Genomic DNA, 23,604 nt, shown 5'->3' on the forward strand with positions numbered 1-23,604 from the left:
TTCTGTATATTTTGTACCGTTATGCAACAATTCAGAGCATATCTGGGAGTTTCCGCCCATGTTCCTGACATAACTAAAGAAGGCCTTGTGATTATCTTTAGTGTCTAGGGCAATTTTTCTTTCGAAACTGGCCTTTGATGATTTTATAAGGGATCGAAGTTTCTTGCTAATACTAATCAGAGATGCCTTCCCTTTTGTCATGTAGTAGCTTCCTCCTTCTGTTGTATAGCTTATTTATGGCCGGGATCCACCAGACCGGTCTCCTGTTTTTCTTGGTTTTATTTGGGATAGCACGATCCATGCATTCCTGCAGGTGCTCATAGAATGCATTTGTAAAGGATTCTGCAGATTGGGCTGTATTATACTCTGGCCCAGGGGCTTTGAAGGATTCCACCTCAGTCTTGAGAAGTGCAAAGTTGGCTTTTGAGAAATTCTTTACAGTGATTTCCTTGGCTGGGGGTGGGGACGGGATATGGATGTCCAGGGAAATTTGTTTATGGTCTGATCTTACCAATGAGGGGTTTACCTCTGGTGTGGAACATAAGAGTCCCCATGTTGGTGATGACCAGGTCCAATATGTTGTTCCCTCTTGTGGGAGTGGTGACCAGTTGTTCCATTGCGTTAGAGTTTATAAATTCAAAGAACTATTGGGCAAGGGTGTTTGGGCTTGAGTAGTTTTCCCAGTCAATGTTTGGGTAGTTAAAGTCATCCAATAATTGGAGACACCTTCATATTCTCCAGTGTTCTCAGGAATGCCAAGTGGGGTTCCTGTAATAGGGAGGGTGTTCTGTAGCAGGCTACAAACTGAAAGGCAGTTTTGTCCGCTGTTAGTTGCACATGGATGGTTTCTGATGCTTCGTGCAGTGCCACTAACCTGGAGGTGTAGGTATCTTTGATGAATATAGATACTTCCCCCCTCCTTTTGTGCTTCGGTCCGAGTTTTGGGGCTGAAACGCATGGTATGAGTTATAACCTGTAGTGCTGGGGTGCTCTCAGGAGCCTTGAACCAGGCTTCTGTTATTACACAGACATCTATTTTCTCCATACTGAGGAGAGCATAGAGTGCATGCATCTAGAAGTTTAGACTTCTGGCACTGAGTAGCATTACCTTTAGTTTTTTTTTTATCCTTGGATTGTCTATGGAGGTGGGTTTGTCCTTTGAGCCTTGCCTAAAAAAGGCACTATGGGGGTGGCAAGAGCCTTGGCCAGTATACGAAAGCCTAAGGGTGACAGGTGCAAGCTGTCCCTAGTGAAGCAATGTGGCTGGTCAAGCAGGTCATCCCAGGCTGACAGACACTGGATCCCCTTTGAATGACACCCAATACTTTAGCCAACTGTTGAAACTGATCATTTTGTCTTTATACTGTGGCATCATTCTTGGTGTGGGCAAGATGCTAATCAAGGCCAGGGTCATACCAGCCTGGGCTACATGGCCAGAGCTCCTCTGTCTCTTTTCATGTAGTCCAGGGAGGTACATCTCAGGTCATTCACACCAGTATGAACAATGATGGAGTCGTACTTGCTTTGGAGTGACCTGAGTGCTTGCATTATGTGGTGGATCCTGGCACCCGACAGGCAGCTTACAGTGACCTTCTCCTTGTTCAGTCTGGTGAGCGGGACGTAGAGTCCCCTATAACAAGTGTATTTGGTGTGCTTGGCCTTGAGGGCTGTGACTGAGGCACACGGATTTTGAGAGATATGTGATTCGTGGGTATTGTTGAGGGCTGGCTGTTGCTTGGATATCTGCTTAAGAGGTCTTTGGTGTTTAAGCAGATTTTTATTTAGAACCTCAGAGTATGTTTTTGTGTGTTTATGTGTTGCGTATGCAGATGCAATAGGTCTGTGTGAGACCGCATTTATCGTGTGGGTGGTAACCTTTTCCTCCTGACTGAGCCAAGTCTTGGGTTGAGAGAGCTCTGCCTCTAGTTTGGCTGTATAACTGCATCTCTCACATATATTAGAGTTTGTTGGAAGGAGAGGGTTGTCGGTGTACATAAGGCAATTGTAACATTGCCTCAAAATTCCCCAGATTCACCAGCTGGACTGGAGAGTAACCTTGAAACTGACCCTTGGACATACCAGATTAGTATAGGGAACTGGTTTTTTACTTGATCAGGAAGGGCCAATCGGGAGACTAATACTTATGAGAAGTCAAGGAGGGTGTAGTGCTTTGGTGTTTCCTTATAAGAGCTGAGGAAGTGCAGGGCTTTAGAAAGAGAATAGAGTGATTACTTTGAGAGTTTGAACAGTTGAACAGTTCTAAGGGAAAAAGTGAAGAGCAGACTTTGTGGAGCCTGGAATAGTTTAAATCTGTTTAGGTGGCACTGCCCGAAAGAGTTGTAGGGTTTTAAGAGAGACCAAGGAGTTTAGAATTGACCCAAAATGGCCAATAAAACTACAGCTTCTAGGTAGTAACCACTCCTCCAGGGACAGGCAGGCTGTTCAGTGTTAACCACTCCCACTGGTGAACACAAGAGACTTCCCTTTAGCCCAAGCAAGCACTGGCCTTCGAGAAACTTCCAAACAGTTCAGAACAACAAATCTGTAACTGAACTTTAACTTTCAGAAAGTGGTGAAAAAAAGCAGGATTTTTTTTTTCTTTGTTGTAGTTTAAAGGAAGCAGAGATACACAAGCAGCAAAATAATCACAAGTGCAATAAATGACCCCACACTTGAGTGCTAGACCAAAATCAGGTAAAATGCAGTTTTTAGAGAAAAAAACGATTTTAAATTAAGTGCAACACAGGAAATGCAGTAAACAGGCTCTAGATGTGTTCCAAGTATTGTTACTGTTACAGATATAACAGTTAGCAAGCCGGAAAATGCCAAAAAGTAGGCAGGAAAGCAGTAAAACTTAAAATCAGAAGAAAATACTTAAAAATCACAAAAGTGGCTCCTTTTCTTCTCTCAGCGTTTTCTCCCCTTGGTAGGTGCTTCAGCAACTAGCAAGCCTGAAAAGACGCCAAAACCACGAGGCAGCCGTGTTTTAAGAGAGACAGATCAAGGAGTTTAGAAGTGACCCAATATGGCCAATAAAACTACAGCTTCTAGGTAGTAACTACTCCTCCAGGGACAGGCAGGCTGTTCAGTGTTAACCACTCCCACTGGTGAACACAGAGACGTCCCTTTAGCCCAAGCAAGCACTGGCCTTCTAGAAACTTCCAAACAGTTCAGAACAGCAAACCTGTAACTGAACTTTAACTTATCGTCTACTCAGAGGTGATCTCTGCTTAACATACAAGGCCATGTCAACTCTGAGCTGTTGGACATGCTCAGAGAAATTCCAATCCCTTAGAGCCACATGCTCCAGGGATCTAAACCTTGTCATCACAATGAACAAAACATGCTGGAGGGATAGGTCCTGATCCATAGACTCCCCATACATGTCAAGCAGAGCACCTCCTTGGCCCTCTTCTAAAGGAACCTTGATGATTGGATGGGAGATGGGAAATTCACCCCAGGAATCATGGCAGTTGCCCTGCTAGACAGGGGTCCAGGAAAGTAAATATTGTGGAAAAGAAAATAAAAAGGGAATTGAATTATGGCTAGGCCTGTACAGCCCTAGGGCGATAGCCTAGTAAATGATTGCATCAATAATAAATGTGCAAATTTAATTATACTAGTACTCTTCTTACACTATTCCCCCCAATGGAAAGGAAATGATACATCCCTCCATCCATTTTTCCAAAAATCTGTATTATCCTTTGTGCCTTTATGGGGTGGTGGAAAGGAAAGGATACATCCCTCCATCCGTTTTTTCCAAAAATCTGTATTATCCTTTGTGCCTTTATGGGGTGGCGGTGGAGTCCATCCCAGCAGTGGGCACAAAGTATGGAAACTTATTCTGGACAAGGTGCCAGGCTATTACAGACACACACAATTCATCCACCACTACATGTCTGAGACACAGGAAGAAAAGCCAGAGCACCTGGAAAAAAAAAAAAAAAAAAACCACACAGGGAGGACATGCAAACTCCATAGAGAAGATAAGTCAGTAGCGAATTAAACTTGAGAACTGTCTGCTTTGAGGTGGGAATGCTATTCATTTTGCTACTGCACCAACTGTGTATAATATAGAATCATAAATTTATTTATTGATTGCAGTTGAGTACTGGAGTATTCTGAGCTGGCATATTTCCAGTACTATATTGACAAAGGAAGAACAACAATCAATGAAAAGACATTAAACAGTAACAATAATATTTAATGCTCATCTGTATATGATATTTTATTAAACAGCATATAGTTCTCTCAATTATCTTAAGTGCAGTCAACACTAACAGGGTACCGTTTGGCTAGGCTTATATAGGCCCTAGGGCCAATAGCCTAGTACCTACCCATGAACCCAGAGATACAGCTATTTCACTCTTCGAACAGTTTCCAGCTGTGCTCTTTCAGAGACTAAGGTTATATACACATCAGTTTGGTGTAGAGAAGCAAGGCTAGGAGTTGCTAATAAGATGGATTCCCCAAGTCTCCATTTGCTTACAGCACGACTTCCAACAACTCACGTAAATATGCAATGCTTCAGTGACCATTGAAAAGAACACTTGTGCCTTGTATAAATTACCCATTTAACAAATAAGTAACCTGACATAAAATGTCCTAGGAATTGCACATCTAGACAACTGCTCTCCAAATACGCATTTTTAAACATGCTTACTGTGAACTAGAGTGGAGAGACGATCTAAAGAGGAGTGCAGATATAATCACTGCATTGTACAAGCTCACAAAAAGTTTCCATTGTTTAAACTGAGAGCAGCAGTCAGGCAGGTACCTGCTTACATCAACTCCTTCCAGAGCACCACAGCCCTACCATAAAACTTCCCTTACGAACACATGGTTTATCTTGTGTGAATGAATGACAGGGGACAGTTGTACTATGAACTGACTATGAAAGAAGGATTACATTACAGTGTATTCAGTTTGAGAAATGAGGTTCATGCAAGTCAAACTCATAATACAGAAATGTGACACTGATTGCACTGGTTGCCACTTTATCAAGTTATACTGCTAGTTGCCGATTTATTTATCAAGTTATACTGCATTACCAGATCAGGACAAGTTGGATAGAAAAAAGAAGGCTCAAAACGAAAAAGGCTGCAAAGTGAGATTCTTGTTTGGCTGGACTGTGTACCCTGTCAATCTATTCAATAATCCATAGTTCCTCACTCAGAACTCTTTCCAAAAGCTGTTGGAAGCTTACCATACCTCTCAGCTTCTTAGCGTAAGAAATCTGAACAAAACCATTAATAATTAAAGTAGGACAAAGGACCAAAAATAGGGACAATTTTTAAATATTGCCCTTACAAAGTTGATTAGTGTGAATTTTCTGAAGGGTATGAAGTCTAAAACTCAAATGCCTGTCATTTTCTAACCTCAGTCTTTAATGGATTTGCCAGAAAAAAAAATCAAAGTTTTATGAAAAACAGACCAAAAACATAGTTGAGAGGTATGAAGCTTACTACAGCTGTCATTAGTGTGGACTCAATTTAATTCTTACAGACTTGGAGATGCTATCTGACTAAGGCTAGGCATCATGAATGCAGTCTAGACGAATGTGATATTGAACAATGAGCGTCGCAGCTCGGGCTTTTCCAAGAAAAAGCCCATCTCCAGGAGCGCTATCATTTTCTAGGGAATTTTAGACTCCTGCACTAAACCCCTCTCTGACAAAGATCTTGGCAAAGTACCAAAACTACTCAGCACTGCTGCTTTCATGAATAACTGTTTAACTTACTGACTTACAGGTTCACTTTCCAAACTAAATGCTTTTTATAGTTTAGTTCTTGCATCAAAACATTTTCTCTGCATTACTGAGCAGATATACATTCCTTTCTCCGCATATGTTATTTAATTAAAATTTAAAGGCTTTGCTACTGGAACAAATGTGAAATATATAGTGAAACGGAATAACGCGCAGACCAGTTTGCATTTTCTCAGCATCTGTACCCTCTGTGCATGGTTGGAATTATAATAGTGTTTACATTTCATTCTAAATCTCCTCATTGGACCCTATTAATGAAATTTTTTTCTTAGATATCTTGACTGACGTTCAATTTCTTTAGTATTAGGGTATAGCAGTGCCAAGTTACTTATCTTGAAATCTCAGAAAAGATCAGTATTAATAGGACTATAGGACTCCTATAAATGTGTTAAGTCATCAATTTGTTTTGATGACATTACTGAAGCCAATTTCTACTGAAGGCCACGAAGAATTATTTTAAGTGCTTTTCTTAGACTCACACAGCAGATAAGTATAGACTGACAGAATCAAATGCAGGCCAGCACTGTGAACACTTAGAATCAAACTCAGGTTGGAATGAGAATGATTAATTATCGGCTCACTGTACTAACAGACAATTTTATAAATGCTATGCTCATCTTACAGTTATTATATTGTGTATGCATTTTATATCTAGTTACACGTGTGCACATTGTTGACATTCAGACTATTGACATACAAATGTTGAAACATTGACATGGAGTGCTTATGCTCCTATGATTACCACGGAGCAGGCTAAACCAAAAGTGTTTTTGCTGGGAGGCAAGCCCCATGCACCAACTGCTAGTAACTCTGATATCACAATACCCAGGGAAAGTGAATGTTCCCCTACCTGGGAACTGCTGATCTCGTACATGTCAAACAGACATTATGCTCAGTCAAACAGACATTATGCTCATTCAATAAGAAATGCAAAGTGAAATTCTAAGCCTTTGTCTGAAGGAGTTCAAGCCTACATAAGGTATAGCCTGCTGGTGATTCCCTGCTAGGGTTTCCCACCCACCCACCCACCCTCCTGTTTGTCTTTTTAAACCTGGTGATTTTAAGCTTCCCACCAAAATTGAGATTAGCTCCTCCCAATTAAAGATATTATCTGACTTTCCATGTGCTTATATAAAAAAAAATGCATTTTGCCTCCTGTTGTCTGTTGTACAGATTTACTTCATCTGTATTCATTATCTAGCGAGCTGTTGGATAAAGTAGTGCATTTCTGCATTCTAGCAAGCACTTGTTTTTGCATCAAGGTCAGTGGATTTTCCTTCTAGTGCACTGGGAGGTAGCCTGGTTGGGGGAACACCATTTCTGCATGTAGTTTTACTGGCTGGAGGGCTTATTAAAATCAGTGTATCTGGTTTTTAGTGCCTTTATAAATTCTGTACAATTGAGTGACTCTTGGGCTCATTTATACACAAAGTACTTTTACTGAATAAATCACACCAAGGAGCGGTTTAAGGTACACTGCTGTATCCGTATCGTTAAGTCTGTGGAAGCACTTCACTCTGGGCACACTGTTTTTACATTACAAGGACTGGGATTAATCATCCAATGGCTGTTGAGTTTTCACCTGGTATTTCTATGCTGGGAACCCACAAAAGGGCTCCAAGTATTTTCTCTTTGCACTTCTCTTGTATACTGCCTGTACTTCAGCAGTTTAAAAAAAAACTAACAGTTTGCTGCTGCTTTGCACTGTATTTTACTACTGCATTTGTTGCACTTTGACTATTTCACACCAACTGCTGTCTTAAGATCCGTTTCGGTTTTATTCTGCTGTATGCACCACACACCAGGTTGAACAAGGAGAAGGTTATGGCCAGCTGCCCGTCTGGTGCAAGGATGCACCATATCACACATGCACAGTCTCTCAACAAGTACTGTTATGAGACCATCATAGCTCATGGTGTGAACAACTTCAGACATACCTCCCTGGACTATATGAAGAGACATGATTGAGCTCTCGATTGAATGTGTGTCCCAGGTGGGTATGTCCCTAGTTTGAGCAGCATTTTACCCTCGCCGAGGACGATACCACATTATAAACAGAAATGACTGACTTCAACAATTGGCTTAAGTTTCTACAGTCATACTAAGGCCGATCCAGTTCCTGTCAGCCTGGGACGACATGGTGGGCAGACCATGCTGCTTTGCCAGAAACAGGCTTCACCTGGCACCTGTATGCTTTTGGCTGCTGGCTAAGGCACTTTGCTCCCCCATAATCCCTTCAGAAACTGCATTCTCTGGAAGCACCTCTCTCCCTGGAAGATGTTGAGGTCTGTGCAGTCACAGAAACCTACACTGGCCTTGCAAGGCTACAATGCCTTCCACACTTTCAGACTGCAGACTGAAGGTGTAAGAACCAAAGGAAGTGGAGTATCAATTGCACCTCTAGACTGGTTAGACAAGGAAACTAAGGAGCTACTCCAAATCATCGTGGGTAAAGTCCCACCTTCAGGTAATTATAAGTTACAGGTTCTCTTCCATGATCCAAGATGCGCATACAGCTTTAGACCCGTTTGGGACAATTAAGGTACAACCCAACACTGGAGGACTTCAACTAATCCTTCCATTAACTGGGATACTTATACAAGCCTAATCCTTCCATTAATTGGGATACTTATACAAGCCTAAACTCACTTGCACAAAAGTTCCTGGACTTTAATTCAAATGCCCTGGAACAAATAGTGCACCACCCTACAAGGGGCTCCAATATTCTAGACCTGGTCCTCACCAACATGAGTGATCGATGCAACACCTTAAGTGTAGGAGCCGCACTGGTTAAATCGGACCATAAATCAGTCATTTTTTGAAGTAGCAATAGCACAAGAACTCTCCAAAGAAGTAGTCAGGCTAAAGAAACTTCAAAGCCAACTATACCTGCCTAAGGGAAGGTATAAATGGACTTTCAGGCTCCAGTTTCTACAGATGGCATTGACGACTATACTAAAGTCTACACAGATGCCCTGTATAACCATCTACACAAATGTATAGACAAAGCAGTGCCAGACAGGATTAAAGCAAGATCCTCAAACATACTATCCTGGCGGTTGTCTAGTATTAATAAATTATACAATAAGCGAAAGTTGTGGTTTAAAAATGCAGAAGTGATATCCCAGAACTGGAGAAGCATCCTCCTCAACCTAAACAAGCAAATAAGACAACTTGTAAAATCTTCACAGAGCAATACAAGAAACGTTTAGCAACCATAGCTAAGAATAACTAGAAGGCTTTCTTCAGCTACGCCTGCAACCTAAAAGGTAGGACTCAGATGTGTGCTGAACTAATTGTGGATGGCATTGCACGGATCCTGCAGAGCTGCAAACCTGCTAGCAGACAGGTTTGGTGACAATTCACCCCCTACCCCCACCCCAAACATACCATAAATCATGTCTTCATCTCATCCTCCCTCCATCTCTAAACAGCAAGTCATCAATGCTCTCTCCAAGGCTAAGAGCACAGCCTCCATGGGACCAGATGGCATTCTGGGCTGCATTCATAATGTTCTAAACAGGAGCTAGTACTCCATTAAGCACTCTATTCAACCACAGCTTGAGTAATGGCTTTGACCCCACTGACTGGAAGACTATTATCCCCTCCACAAGGTCAGCTTGGCAACAGACCCAGATAGCTATAGACCCCATAAGTTTAACCAGCCTCATCTGTAAGGGAATGGAATGAATAATCATCGACCTCATTTAGGCTATAAGTGGCCTCCAAACCCTAGATCCATCCCAGTTCGGTTTTGGAAAGGGCAGATCATGCCTTCTAAATCTGGCGGACTTCTTTGAGAACGTGACCAGAGCCAAAGACTAGGGAAAAGCTGTGCACATAGCCTACCTCGACTTCGCCAAGGCCTTCAACATTATCCCATATTAAGGCATCATACGACTAACCCAGTTGAATATAAACTCCTGTGCAGTCAGGTGAATTGCAAACCGGCTCACAGATCGACACTCAGGCAAAGTGGGAGACTTCACCTCTACTTCTACAAGCAGACCTGTCACCAGTGGAGTCCTACAAGGGTCAGTGTGTGCCCTCTCTTGTTTGCATATACTTCTCAGAAGTTTAAGACAAAACTGAGGGATGTGGCTAACCAAATTTGCGGAGGACTGCAAATAAGGTGCTATCACTGAATCCCCTTGTGATGTCAGCATACTTCAAGAGGCTTATACAGACCAGTGATGGTGCCAAAACCATTGTCTTAAACTAAATGCTACTAAATGCCAATTGTCATTAAATGTCATATGTCCCTGCAGATTAACAATAATGTCCCAAGTATCATTTCAGTAGTGAAACACCTGGGAGCACAAGTTGACTGACCTCATCTTTGAGCACCTCATGTCTACTGTGGTGAGGAAGGAATTCTACATCACTCACCTGATTAGGAGGCATTGCCTCAAGAGCGAAAGTTATACCTTCCCTGTACTCATCCCTAATCAGGCCTATTACTGAATATAATGCTCCCTTTGGTATGTACCATACCAGACACCTGCAGCAACTTGAGACCTCCGAGATTTCTAACCAAGACAATTCGGGGTCTCCAGCAAGTCTTAGGTGGACAGAATGAAGTCACTGTACTCAGTAGTGTTATTGACTACTTAGAGGAGACATATGCCTGGTTTAAAAGGCTCTCTCTGACCCAATCTAATGGAAGTGCTACACATCTGTAAGTCAAACAGGACTAGTCACATGTTCCAGGGACCTCAATTTAGCGCAACATAAACAGGACCTGCCGGAGAGACAGATACATCTCTTAGAGGTTGCCACTCATCTAGAATACATAGACTTCCAATACATATCAATCACAGTACCTCCATGACCTTGTTTAAGCACAAATTGGACAGCTGAATGAGAAACCGCAAATTTCTGCTAGGGATTTTGTCCCGGCTTCTCCTGGACACGAGTTGTCCTGGCTACAAAAACCTTGGGCATAGATGGTATCTCTCATCTAGTACTGTACTGGGATTTAACAGCTAGGCTTGTAATGACCCTCATGTTAACAGCCCAGTAACATCCTTTGAACACACACACTTTATGTTTACATTGCACTTTAATTAGAAAATGTTAGATTTACATTTTGCTATTAGAACTACTAGATGAACAGAATGAATTTTTATAAAAACATTGAAGATAGTCATTTTATAAGCTACTTCAAAGTAAACAATAGCTATCTAGCAAAGTAAACAATGCGCCATACTGAATTTATTCAGCGTTTACTATGAAATATGGGCATATACCACAATGTATGGGCAATGGTGTGAATGCAGCCACAGCAAATGGTTTTACATTAGTTATATATATATATATATATATATATATATATATATATATATATATATATATATATATATATATATATACACACACACACACACACATATACATACACACACAATATATATTTCAATATGATTTTATATATATATATATATATATATATATATATATATATATATATATATATATATATATATATATATATATACACACACACACACACACACACAAAATATATATTTCAATATGATGTATATAATTTTTTATAATATTGAATATATAAATGTATTAAATGGTTTAATGGCAGTTTAGAACCTCTCTAGAATATATACAAATATTGTTACCGATTCTAATAGTAGTAGAAGTCTTTACATTTTCTGTATTCTTCAATGAACTAAGAGCTCCCAGTGTTCCTTCCCATCTGAACAAATGAATCTATTCTCAGACTACACTTTTGCTTGATAGAGGGCATGTAGGCAGTCTAATTTAGCATTAGACTTGTAAAAGGTCTTCAGCAGGGTATGACTTGCAAGGAAGTAGTTAAAGGCTAAGCTTTGCATGTTTAAATATACAAATAGTCAAAATGTTGTCACACAGTCTGGTAAATTTAAAAGCTACACAGTATGCCCAGATAAATGAATAACTAAATAAATTTGTTCAGGCTGTTAGGATTTATGTGGCAATCGGAGGTAATGTAATCAGCTCCACAGAGAGCAGTGCACAATGCAACACAATATTAGTAGTGCACTAAGGGAGGGCTTTAGTTGTGTGGATACATGAGAAGGTATAAATTGACAGAAGAAAAACACCATCTTTACACCACTTATGGTATGATCCCGATATATAGTTGCCAAATTCAGCTACATATGGCAGCAAATAGCCATCCTGTTTTAGGGTAGCTTGTTTTCATGTCTCTTGTTTTGTAATTATTTCACAGAAACAGTTTTAATTTTCCACATTTTATATAGATTTTTAAGCCGCATAAATCTGTCTGAAAATTCCTGCAAAAGTTTTTTTTTTACAATCACATCAGTGCTTATATAAAAGAGATGCCTGTTTTGTCATTCATTTCACCTGCTTCAGGTGATGTGGCAGATCACAAGTGGACTACTGCCGAATATTAATCAGACTGTAGTGAACCGTACTGTGTGTAAATATTTACTATTATGCTTTTTTTACTTGTTACCTTTCACACCTTTTTTGTTTAAGGAGTTAAAAAGCAGCACCCACAGAAGACCACCTTGTGGCTCCCTACTGCATACTTTTGATATTTCACACCTTGTGGCATTGCATTAGTATATGCCGCCAGAAAGTTCTAAGGTGGATAGTGGGTACACTTTAAACACGTAGGTTAATTTACACCACAACATGCACCATTAAATCTGCCAAGAGCTCTTCCAAGATGAAACACTCTGCATTTAATCTTAAGAATGAAGGCAAGCACATACTAGCAGTGACAAACACATACTAGCAGTGACAATGTCAACTTTGTTTTGCATGCTTGCACAGAATAGATGATGGAAATTATGTGAATGGACCCGTAAAGAATTGGGTACCACACTGTGGTACACAAGAATGTCACAGATCCATATTTAGCAGTGATATGAGAAGACCTCGATGGTCATAATGTGACAACACGGAGGATGTCACGGTGCTGGATATTAACACTGATGTCAATGAAGTTGAGACTGTGGCACAGTGCTGCAGATCAGCAGTGATATTTATAAGCCTCAGTGGGTCTGGGTGCCATAATGTGGCACAGGGGTGTGCCACAGTGTTGGATATTTGTGCTAACCTAGTTGGACCTCTCAGTGAGAGTGGGTACAAGGAAGGGGCAGAGGAACATATCACAGTGCTGAATTTCTAGCACTAACAGTTGAACTATCCTCTGTTCATGCTACACAGGCTTGTCACAGAGCTGGATATTCACATTGATATGACCTGGCCTCATCTCTGGCTGCCATAATGTGGAAGACATGATTGTTACAATGCTGTATAGAAACCAAATAATAAATTCTAGCATAATCAAACAAAGAATCAAAACAGGAACAATTACGCTAATGTATTATGCACCAAGGAACCACACTAAAATCCAAACGCTTTATTGCTTCTTAGTACTCCAGACATTAAGCGCTTTCTGAGGAAGTCCACATTTGATGTGGATGAATGCCCAATGCATTAAAACACTCAACCTTAAATACCATAATTGGCTCCAAAACTACATTGTCAATGAAGGAATGCCCATTCATGCATGTCGCCACACAGAAGACACTCTGAGAATCGAATGGGCAACGTCTGTGAGGCGCATTTGGATTTTAGTATGGTTCCTTGGTGCATTATACATTAGCATAATTGTTGCTGTTTTGATTCAATGTTGTATAGAAAGCAAAAGCGATGGGTGGCCATGGTGGTGCAATGGTTAGCATTGCCACCTCACAACAGGTTCTCCGGTTTGATTCTTGGCTGGGGTGCCTTTTGTGCGGAGTCTGCATGTCCTCCCTGTGACTGCGTGGGTTTCCATCCCAAAGACATTTAGTCAGTGGACTGGACACTAAATTGGCCGTAGGTGTCAGTGTGTGCCTTCTGTGGAAAGTGGGGTGCCAGGCTGGCAAATCAATACCATAAAACTCCACTGGCAGTCATGAACGGACAGATGATCCGCTGTGGCGACCCTTAACCAGGAAAAGCCGAAAGAAGAAGATAGAAAACAAAAGAGTTAGACCGTTATTGTTGGAGAATCACTGTAAGTTATCTGAAGCAATCGTTGCATGGACCAGTACGACAGTACATAATACAGATACTGACTATGAAGTATAAATCCCCGAGTATACCCCAGCCCCAAATAAAAGGTCCTGTTAAAACCACAGCAGTCACTTCATCCAGCAAATTCTGAACTGGAGAAAGCAACCCCCCCCCAACACCACTTCTGAAGGGTGGCACTTCATATTTTGCTTTGACAATCAAGTCTTCTTTTTTTGAGGCAATTTTTTTGCAATCCTGAACAGATTTAATGGCTGCAATAAATATTTCTTGCAAATCTTAGCAGCATTATTATCTACAGGAAATGACCCGTATAATCTAAGTATTTAAATACATCACTGTCCACACACACACACGTCTGGCACTCATTTTGGAAGATAACAGTTCTAATTTTGCGGGCACTTTTGCTGTATGTTCTTAATTCTGACGGAATAAATTACAAAGAATTCTCATCTTACAATAGCAGTAAGCTAAACCCAGTGTATGACAATTGAATATGTGGATTTGTCAATGTACCTCCTACTTGCTGAAAGTGGAATCACCTCCCACCCGTTCAAAGTCTGTTCAAAGCCAAACACTTCTTACAATCAGTATGGCACCATCTGGAGAGCAAGGATCGCAGGGCACTGAACAGATAGATGTCACGCACTGTAAATAAATGGAAACAATAACTTATCAGTTACTGGAACAATTAAAAATAATGATATGGTTTATACATGGGTGTCGGAACAATGGGGGGGGGCTAAAATCAACCACTTTCAACAGCTGCCCAATGTGCCCTGAGATACATAGCAAAGGTGGGTGTTTTACTTGATAATTGGCCTGATCAATATTGACTGTAAGGGAGTGATTACCTCTTTAGAGACAATTATGTGGGTTTAAAAGGATTTCCTGACAACTGTTGTCACATGATGGTAAAAATGAGAGGGTGCTATCATTCCAAGTTTAGGTTCCTGACATTTTTCACTTTGTAGTGGTGTATGGGCTATACAGTACGATGAGGGGAGAGGCTGCATACCAAAAGTGACTACACTTTTGGCATTTAGAGCTCATTTTTAGTACACCGAGGGTTTATTCGGGAGAGTTTATTCAAGGTAGCTCGAGTATCACAGGGTGACTTAACACCCTCCAGTTTGCAATTATCTGCAAACTTTAAGTCCCACAGGTCTTGGCTCTCCACTTCAAAATCGGAGAAGTAAAAAACAAGAGATCCCAGCACTGATCCCCAAGAGAGACTACTGGTCACTTTCATACTTATTGATGAGGCATGTGCAGTTTGCACTGTGTGGACTCTGTATTTCAGCCAGTTTGTTATACATTTTACCAAATACAGGTTTATTTTTTTAAAGCAAAACAGTAAGAAACTTCTCTGTGTGGAAGATTCAGTCCATACATCTCTAGTTAATCACTGCATATTAATCAGATCAGACAATAGTAGCAAACTCGTCTTAAGTAAAAAAAATAAATAAAAAATATATAATTGTACAGAATTACTAAGTATTCAAAAGTAATCCAAGCAAGGCAGGCAGTCTGTTTCCAGTCGAAAATCCTTTCATTTTTACAGAAGTTTGTATGATGCCAGCATGGGGAATAACACTGATTATGTTCGCCAGGTCAAGATACACCATCACAGCCACCATCTACAGCCTTTTAACACTTCTGAAGAGGTTTACCAGGTTAACTAGACAGGCTCTACCCTACAGGCTCTACCCTTCACAAAGCAGTCGCAATGTCACAGTCTTTGAGGTAAAGTTACAACACACCTCGTGGTTTTGCAGATGAGGCTTTCTAAGGCCGATCCCAGGTCAGTTGTAAGACCGCCTTTATCAAGGAACATCACCACTGCAGTGTGCTACTCGGAGACAAAACCAGTAGCTAAACAGGTTGAGGAGTGTCTGAAAGCACTATTATGCAACCAGGTATACAACTCAAAGTAGTAAACAAAGATACAAAAGGGTTGTTGTACAACAGAAATCTGACAAAAACAAGCATCTTTCATGCTTTTTTCTTACCCAAGTGCTACAGTGTTATGAAATGCTACAGTAACAGACCTTGTTGATCATACCACTCAATGTACAGATTTTTGCAGAATATCCAGATTTTTGCCTTATATTGTTGGTCCATTTTTCATAAAATTATGTTTTTCTGGCAGATTAATAGCAAATCATTAAAGACTGAAGTTAGAAAATAATGACAAACATTTGAGTTTGAGTTCATACTAATGCAAACTCGTCATGCTGTCAACCTTCTAAGTTTGTAAGAGCAATATTTAAAATTGTTCCTATTTTGGGCCTTTGTACCACTTATTTATGGCATTTTGAGAGGTATGCTGTAATGTACTTAAATAGGGCAGTACCAAGTATTTTGACTCTAGCTTTTGGTGAAATCAAACGTTAGGAAAAAGGACTCCATGGGCTCCATTCTGTCTACCGTCACCCCCAGTGTGCCTCCTAATTGCCTCCATCCTGGACTTGCCACACCATTTAGATTACTGTATTTTTCTTGTTTTCTTATACTTTGAGACTCTATAGAGTTTCCCTGCATTATTTAAATATATCCTAAGTATCCACAATTACGCCATAATAAATGGGAAGGAAATAATTAAATTAAGCCAGAAGCTTCAACAACCCCCACCCCCAAAGCAACTGGGTTCTAGATGCTCAGGGTTTAAGTTTCAGAACTTTTCAAATCTTTTGAGACAAATATGGCGTAAACAGAAATTGTGGCTAAACAAAGAAATTCATTCTTAAGTCCTCATTTTTTCCTTCATCCTCTTTCCACTCCCTAAATGGCAAAGACAGCAGTGTAATAACTGGAGAAAATCACAGAATTAAGCTTCTAGTCAAGAAGAAGCTACTTGCTCTTGGAAGCCATGAGATTCTAGATACCGTGATGTACATTTTATATTTTTTTCCCTCAGCATTTTGTTAGAATTGTGGCATGGACAAAAATCAGGACTAAAGAAATTCAGTCATTTTTTTTCTTTCAAGGAAAAAGATAAGTTGTGCCCAAGACTTAATGATGAAAGCTGACAAAAAAGTACTTCCCAATAAACTGATAAAGACACATGCTTGCAAAAATACATGAATCATATCTTTGAATAGTGTCTCTCTCTGTCAAGAGAGATAGTCACCTTTTATGTATTTCTCTGTTAGATCAGGATGAAAATCAATGAATAAATGGCCTCTCATGTATTTCAAGTTGCTGCTGCTCACGCATCATACAGCTCTTCACATCACCCTAAGACAGCTACTATCTGTGTATACATCTGACAACCAGAATAGTAAGATATTTTAACCTATTGATCACAGATGTACATTCACAGTATGCCCCCTTACCCCTAGCTCCCAAAGTGAGCCACCTGAGTATACACTTCTCATATGTGATTGCAGGAAGAGAGAAATAATATCACTGTCAATCATTCCAGGCAGTTACTCCTAAACAATACACTGCCCCTGCACACCCCTTTATACCCCCAATAATTGTGTGAAAAGTTAAAGAAATAATGGCCACTGTCACAGCCACACAAAAGCCAGGGTGACACGTCTGTGCATACCTCTGAGGTTTAATTGTTAGGAAAATTCGAGAAATAATTACCACATTTTCCCCCTCTCAAACAAGTTAAAGTGACTTTCTGTACACAGCTCTGAGGTTTGATTGGGAGAATTTAAGAAATAATAGTCTCACTGTTCCCAGCCTCATCACCTACAAACACAAGCTATAGTAACCTTCTGTGCAAGACGCTCCAAGTAGGGCCAGTTTTAAAACAGGCGAGTCCAAGGCAGAACACTCAATAAGCGTGTGTCAAACTCCACTTCTCCAACCAGAGTTGTGGATGCTGCCAGGATCTAGACATTCGCTGATGCATTTTAAGTTGTATTTTTGTGAGATAATGACTTCTATAGTGTATGGATCACTGTAATTATATGCACTGAATGTGGGGAAAAGCACCATTCTTAACCTCCTACTACTATTAGGCTCTAGTCTGACACTAGAGCATTTAAAAGCGGTCACTACAAAAGGGCAGTGGGAAGCTGATAAACACTTCATTAAGATGTATTTCTAAAGTAAGACTTAACAGTCTGAATGCCACGTTTAACAGATTCCCACATTCTGTGGTGCGTGCTCTCTGTGTGCCCAGAAGTGTGTCGCAGCACCTAACTTTTGAATATACGACTCCTGGATCGCATATCATGTAGGTGCATCTTTAGCTTCATTTACATTTTTCTAAATGTCTGTGCATTCATTCCAAATGTAGCTCACAGATACACTATATACATTTTATGTCATGGCTATGCTTCCGTTATGGTGGTAGGCAGTTAAAAGTTGCCCTTTTAGATTGCCAAGTGCCCCTTTTGCCTTCCGCCTCAGCAGCTTCCAGCACCCCTGAGTCTATACCTTTCAACGTCTTAGCGCAAGAAATCTGGACAAAGCCAAAGATATTGGAGGGGGACGAAGACAGCTTATATATATTGCGCTAATTAGAAAGCTGGCAAGATAGAGATTTTGCATTAGCATGCGTTTTCCAAAGCGTATGAAATTTGAAACTCAAATGGACGTCATTGTTTAGTGCCTTCAGTGCTCAATGATGCCACAAAAAATCACAAATTCTAAGAAGAACAGACCCAAAATATGAGACAAAAATCTGGACAGTTGAGAGTTACAGTATTGTGACAAAAGAGGAAAGTGCGCCTCTAAGTTTTCCCATCTTTGTAAGAAAGCTCAAGTCACGGACCACAACAGTAATGATGCCATCAAACTAAGAAGTCACTCCTAATAGACATAGCTACAATTATTATCATTGTTTTAAGTGATAAGTTACGTGTGTCCTACACAGTGTCTCCGGGCGCTCTCAGTTTTGCTTACCCTTGGCGAGCACCATCTGTTTGTGCTCAAACGGTATGTTGTTCTTCTTAGCGAACATATAGACCCAACGGCAAGGAGGGGACATGAGGTCCAGGTACAGCTCCAAGCCCATGGTGGCAGCAGGAGTAGAGGAAACCGGCACACGAGGAGAGAGCGAACAGGCTAAGGCGCACGACAGAACCAAAGAGCTGACACGTACCCACCGCGAGCACTTGCTAAGTGATTACAGCAACTAATGGAGCAGCAATTCTAACTTAGTGACTCCACCCTTATCCGGGGGTTAACGAGCCGCGATGCAATTAGCAGTGGCAACAGAGACGCAGAAGGGGTGTGCAACAGATTACTCCAAGTAAGAACGGGCTGTGCGTAGCCAATTTCTGTTGCTGTATACAGTTAGTTTGAAGTTGTCTGATTAGATGGTCAAAGGGCCACCCTGCTCAAGGGGTTTCCCATTAAGAACATGTTTTCTTATTTTGAGATATTTATTCAAAACACGTGAAGGCGGCCGACTCTTTTACATTGCTCCCATGTGACTGATAAGATAGATGCATAACAGGTTTATCACCTGTCCCACTTTGCTAGGGACAGTCCCTCTTTGGCCAGTTGTGTCCTGCAAAAAAAATTGTAAAAATGGCAAATGTTGTGAGATTTTAGGAGACAATTATTTCCTATATTTTATGTAATAGTTGCATAAAACAGTTATTCTGAATCTGAAACAACTAAATGTTATAAGAAACAGTCAGAATAAGCAACTAAAATGCTGCAAGAATAATCTTTTACTTGGGTAAAAAAGTGAAGTTCTGCCCTTTGCACTGGTAGTGGGTATGTTTCGGCCTCCAAAATCTGATGCTTGTACCACAAATGTCCCACTTTGGACATTTGAAAAGGTGGCAGTCCTAATTAAGTGTCTTTACTATAGTTAAGATTCCCAATTACTGGGGTGGTGCTGCGGTAGCATTGTCGCCTCACAGTAAGACGCTGTCCGGTTCGATTCTCAGCTAGAGCGTCTTTTGCGTGGAGACATGCGTGAATGGGCGTACCTTCATTGAAGGTTGTGCGTCAGGGCTGGTAACTCAGCACGTAAAAATCAACTACCAATCATTAGCGGACCGGAGTTCCGCTGTGGCTACCCCTAACCGGGAAAAGCCGAAAGACACAACAACAACTACTACTGTCCCTTTAATATATAAAATCCACCTACACTGAGAAATTCACTGAGTTTGTAGGAGTGTATGTAGGCAGATTATGTGACCTCATCTAAAGAATGATTGGGGGGGGGGTCATGATTTCATTAAATCTACCTGCATGGAGTGTTTGCCCTTACAGCGCATCCTGCTTTCTGCCATGGGTTCATTATTCAAACCATTCAAGCCTCCCTGTGAAAATAATGAAAAACACATTGAGATTTGAAGTACACAAGCCAAACATAGTTTTCAGACGGGATAGCTGTGAAGAAGCAAACCTTAGTGGCTTTAGTAAATCTGCAACGAGCCCGCTGATTTTGTTAACGCTGCTTCCATTTCTTCCCTCTGTGTTTGCTTCACCTGGGTCTCTGGTTTGTCTCCACCTCTCAAACACGCTGTTGCGTGACTTGGCACTCTTAGTGTTTGTGTGTGATACTTCCAAACTTCCTTCCCCAAGAATTCTGGACAAAGCCAGGAATAATATCGGGTCAAAAGCCCAAAATCAGGAATAAGTTTTAAATATCACTGTATTTCAGTTAAAATATTGATACAACAATAGGTTGTATAGGAACACACATTTTCTGAGCAGACATTAAGCTTTAATATGATGCATTATTAGTTGACTGTAATCCTCTGTCATCATCATCTTTTGGCTTTTCCCGTTAGGGGTCGCCACAGCGGATCATCTCTTTCCATTTCTTCCTATCCTCTGCATCTTGCTCTGTCATACCAAATGCCTGCATGTCCTCTCCCACCATGTCCATAAACCTTATCTTAGGCCTTCCTCTTTTCCTCTTACCTGGCAGCTCCATCCTTAGCATCTTTTTCCCAATATACCCATCATCCCTCCTCAGCACATGTCCAAACCAACGCAATCTCGTCTCTCTTGCTTTGTCTCCAAACTGTCCAACATGAGCTGACCCTCTAATATACTGATTCCTAATCCTATCCATCCTAGTCACACCGAGTGCAAATCTTAACATCTTTAACTCTGCCACATCCAGCTCTGACTCCTGCCTTTTGGTCAATGCCACTGTCTCCAACCCTTATAACATAGCTGGTCTCATTACTGTCTTGTAGACCTTCCCTTTCACTCTTACTGGTACCCTTCTGTCACAAATCACTCCTGACACTCTTCTCCACCCATTCCACCCTGCCTGTACTCTCTTCTTCACCTCTCTTCCACATTCACCATTACTCTGAACTGTTGATCCCAAGTACTTAAACTCATCCACCTTTACCAACTCTACTCCCTGCATCCTCACCATTCCTCTACCCTCCCTCTCATTTACACACATATATTCTGTCTTAGCCCTGCTGACCTTCATTCCTCTGCTCTCTAGAGCATATCTCCACCTCTCCAGAGTCTCCTCAACCTGATTCCTACTCTCACTACAGATCACAATGTCATCTGCAAACATCATAGTCCACGGGGCCTCCTGTCTGATCTCATCTGTCAACCTGTCCATCACCACTGCAAATAAGAAAGGACTCAGAGCTGATCCTTGATGTAATCCCACCTCCACCTTAAACGGATCTGTCACCCACTGCAGTCCTCACCACTGTCACACTACCCTCGTACCTATCCTGTACCACTCTTAAATACTTCTCTGCCACTCCCGACTTCCTCATACAATACCACAACTCTTCTCTAGGCACCCTGTCATATGCTTTCTCCAAGTCTACAAAGACACAATGCAACTCCTTCTGACCTTCTCTGTATTTCTCCAATAACACTCTCAGAGCAAACATCGCATCTGTAGTGCTCTTTCCTGGCATGAAACCATACTGCTAATCACTAATCATCACCTCCCTTCTTAACCTAGCTTCTACTACTCTCTCCCATAACTTCAAGCTGTGACTGATCAATTTTATCCCTCTGTAGTTACTGCAGCTCTGCACATCACCCTTATTCTTAAAGATAGGTATCAAAACACTTTTTCTCCACTCCTCAGGCATCCTCTGACTTTCCAAAATGTCATTAAACAATCTAGTTAAAAATTCCACTGCCATTTCTCCTAAGCACCTCCATGCTTCCATTGGGATGTCATCTGGGCCAACTGCCTTTCCATTCTTCATCCTCTTCATAGCTGTCCTTACTTCCTCCTTGCTAATCTGTTTCACTTCCTGATTCACTATCCCCACATCATCCAACCTTCTCTCTCTCTCATTCTCTTCATTCATCAGCCTCTCAAAATACTCTTTCCATCTACTCAACACACTCTCCTCTCTTGTGAGTACCTTTCCCTCACTATCCTTTATCACCCTTACTTGCTGCACATCTTTCTCAGCTCTGTCCCTCTGTCTAACCAATCGGTACAGGTCCTTTTCACCCTCTTTAGTGTTCAATCTCTCATACAGCTCTCCATACGCCTTATCCTTAGCTTTTGCCACCTCTCTCTTTGCCATGCGCCTCATCTCCTTATACTCATGTCTACTTTCTTCATCTCTTTGACAATCCCACTTCTTCGCCAGCCTCTTCCTCTGTATACTCTCCTGTACTTCCTCATTCCACCACCAGGTCTCCTTGTCCTCCTTCCTCTGTCCAGATGTCACACCAAGCACTTTTCTAGCAGTCTCCCTTTCTAGTTCTGCTGTAGTTACCCAGCTATTCGGTAACTCTCCACTGCCTCCACCAGTTCCTGTCTTAACTCTTCCCTAAACTCCACTTCACAATCACCCTTTTTTAACTTCCACCATTTAATCCTTGGCACAGCTTTCACACTCCTCCTCCTCTTCTTGATCACCAACGTCATCCTACAGACCACCATTCTATGCTGCTTAACTACACTTTCCCCTGTCACCACTTTACAGTAATCCTCTGTAATTTACCAAAAAATAAAAAAAGAGAGGACACAACTATGGAAAAAAATCAGGGATGTTCTGCAATACAGGGGCACCTGAGACTATGTCCTGTGATATGAACTGATATCCCATTTAGGATTGGTTTAGTGACGTAAACCTCTTGCATGTCAGGAAAGGCTTTGGCTGTCCCAGGACTCAGCATAGGATAAAGGGCTACTCTTAAATGAAAATTAACTGCGCTGATTCCCCTGACTGTGCTAACACATTTGGTGTCTCCCTGACTGAGTTGACCTGGGTGGTAGGTCATGCTCTCCATTAATTCTGATGTGTACTCCTAAGTCTGTTATTTAATATAAAGGATTCTGTCATTTCTGATTATGTTATGCTGGGTGCCTTTCTAAGTCTGTTAGTCCTGTTGGAGCCTTTTGATTTTCCAAATCCCGCTAGTGCCTTCTGACTTCTTTTCACTTGCTTTAGTAGCACAAACCACATCTACTGATGCCAATTACCTGTTTAGGGGTCCTGATTTTGTTCATATTGTTAAGATCCTCATATAAATACAGATCTATATATATAGATAGATATGTATTTGTGTGTGTGTGTTCCTATTGAAGGTTTTTGATTTGGTAATTTTTTGGGGAGCAAACCAACTCTGGAATCTTACTGTATCAAGACAATTCAAGAGTAAAATTGTTTGTGGGAACATGTGCATATAATCAGGTGGTACTCTGTGAGTGTGTGTGTATGTCCATGTGGTTTTGTTTAAGCATGTGTGTGCATGTGTTTGTGTGTGTTAAATCATGGTGACATCAAAGAACAAAACCATGTGTAATGTAATGTACCATTGTATCCATCCATGGATGTCGTGTACCACACCTAAGACCCAGCATTAGTAGGCGGGTGTTAATGACTGTATCACTACTGTCAGCATAC

General features: G+C 41.1%; 1 protein-coding gene across 1 annotated transcript in view; it reads right to left on the reverse strand.

Moving 5' to 3' along the window:
* Window positions 1-18,917, reverse strand: part of LOC122799545 (glutathione S-transferase theta-3-like) — a 167,732-nt gene extending 148,815 nt beyond the window's left edge. The window contains exon 1 of the mRNA XM_044068675.1: window positions 18,683-18,917. Within this exon, the coding sequence (XP_043924610.1) occupies window positions 18,683-18,794 (112 nt within the window). The 5' untranslated portion in view covers window positions 18,795-18,917. The remainder of the gene's footprint in view (window positions 1-18,682) is intronic.
* Window positions 18,918-23,604: the final 4,687 nt, after the last annotated feature.

Source organism: Protopterus annectens, chromosome 4.part0, assembly GCF_019279795.1.
Source record: "Protopterus annectens isolate FY-2018-M chromosome 4.part0, PAN1.0, whole genome shotgun sequence".
Lineage (NCBI taxonomy): Eukaryota > Metazoa > Chordata > Ceratodontiformes > Protopteridae > Protopterus > Protopterus annectens.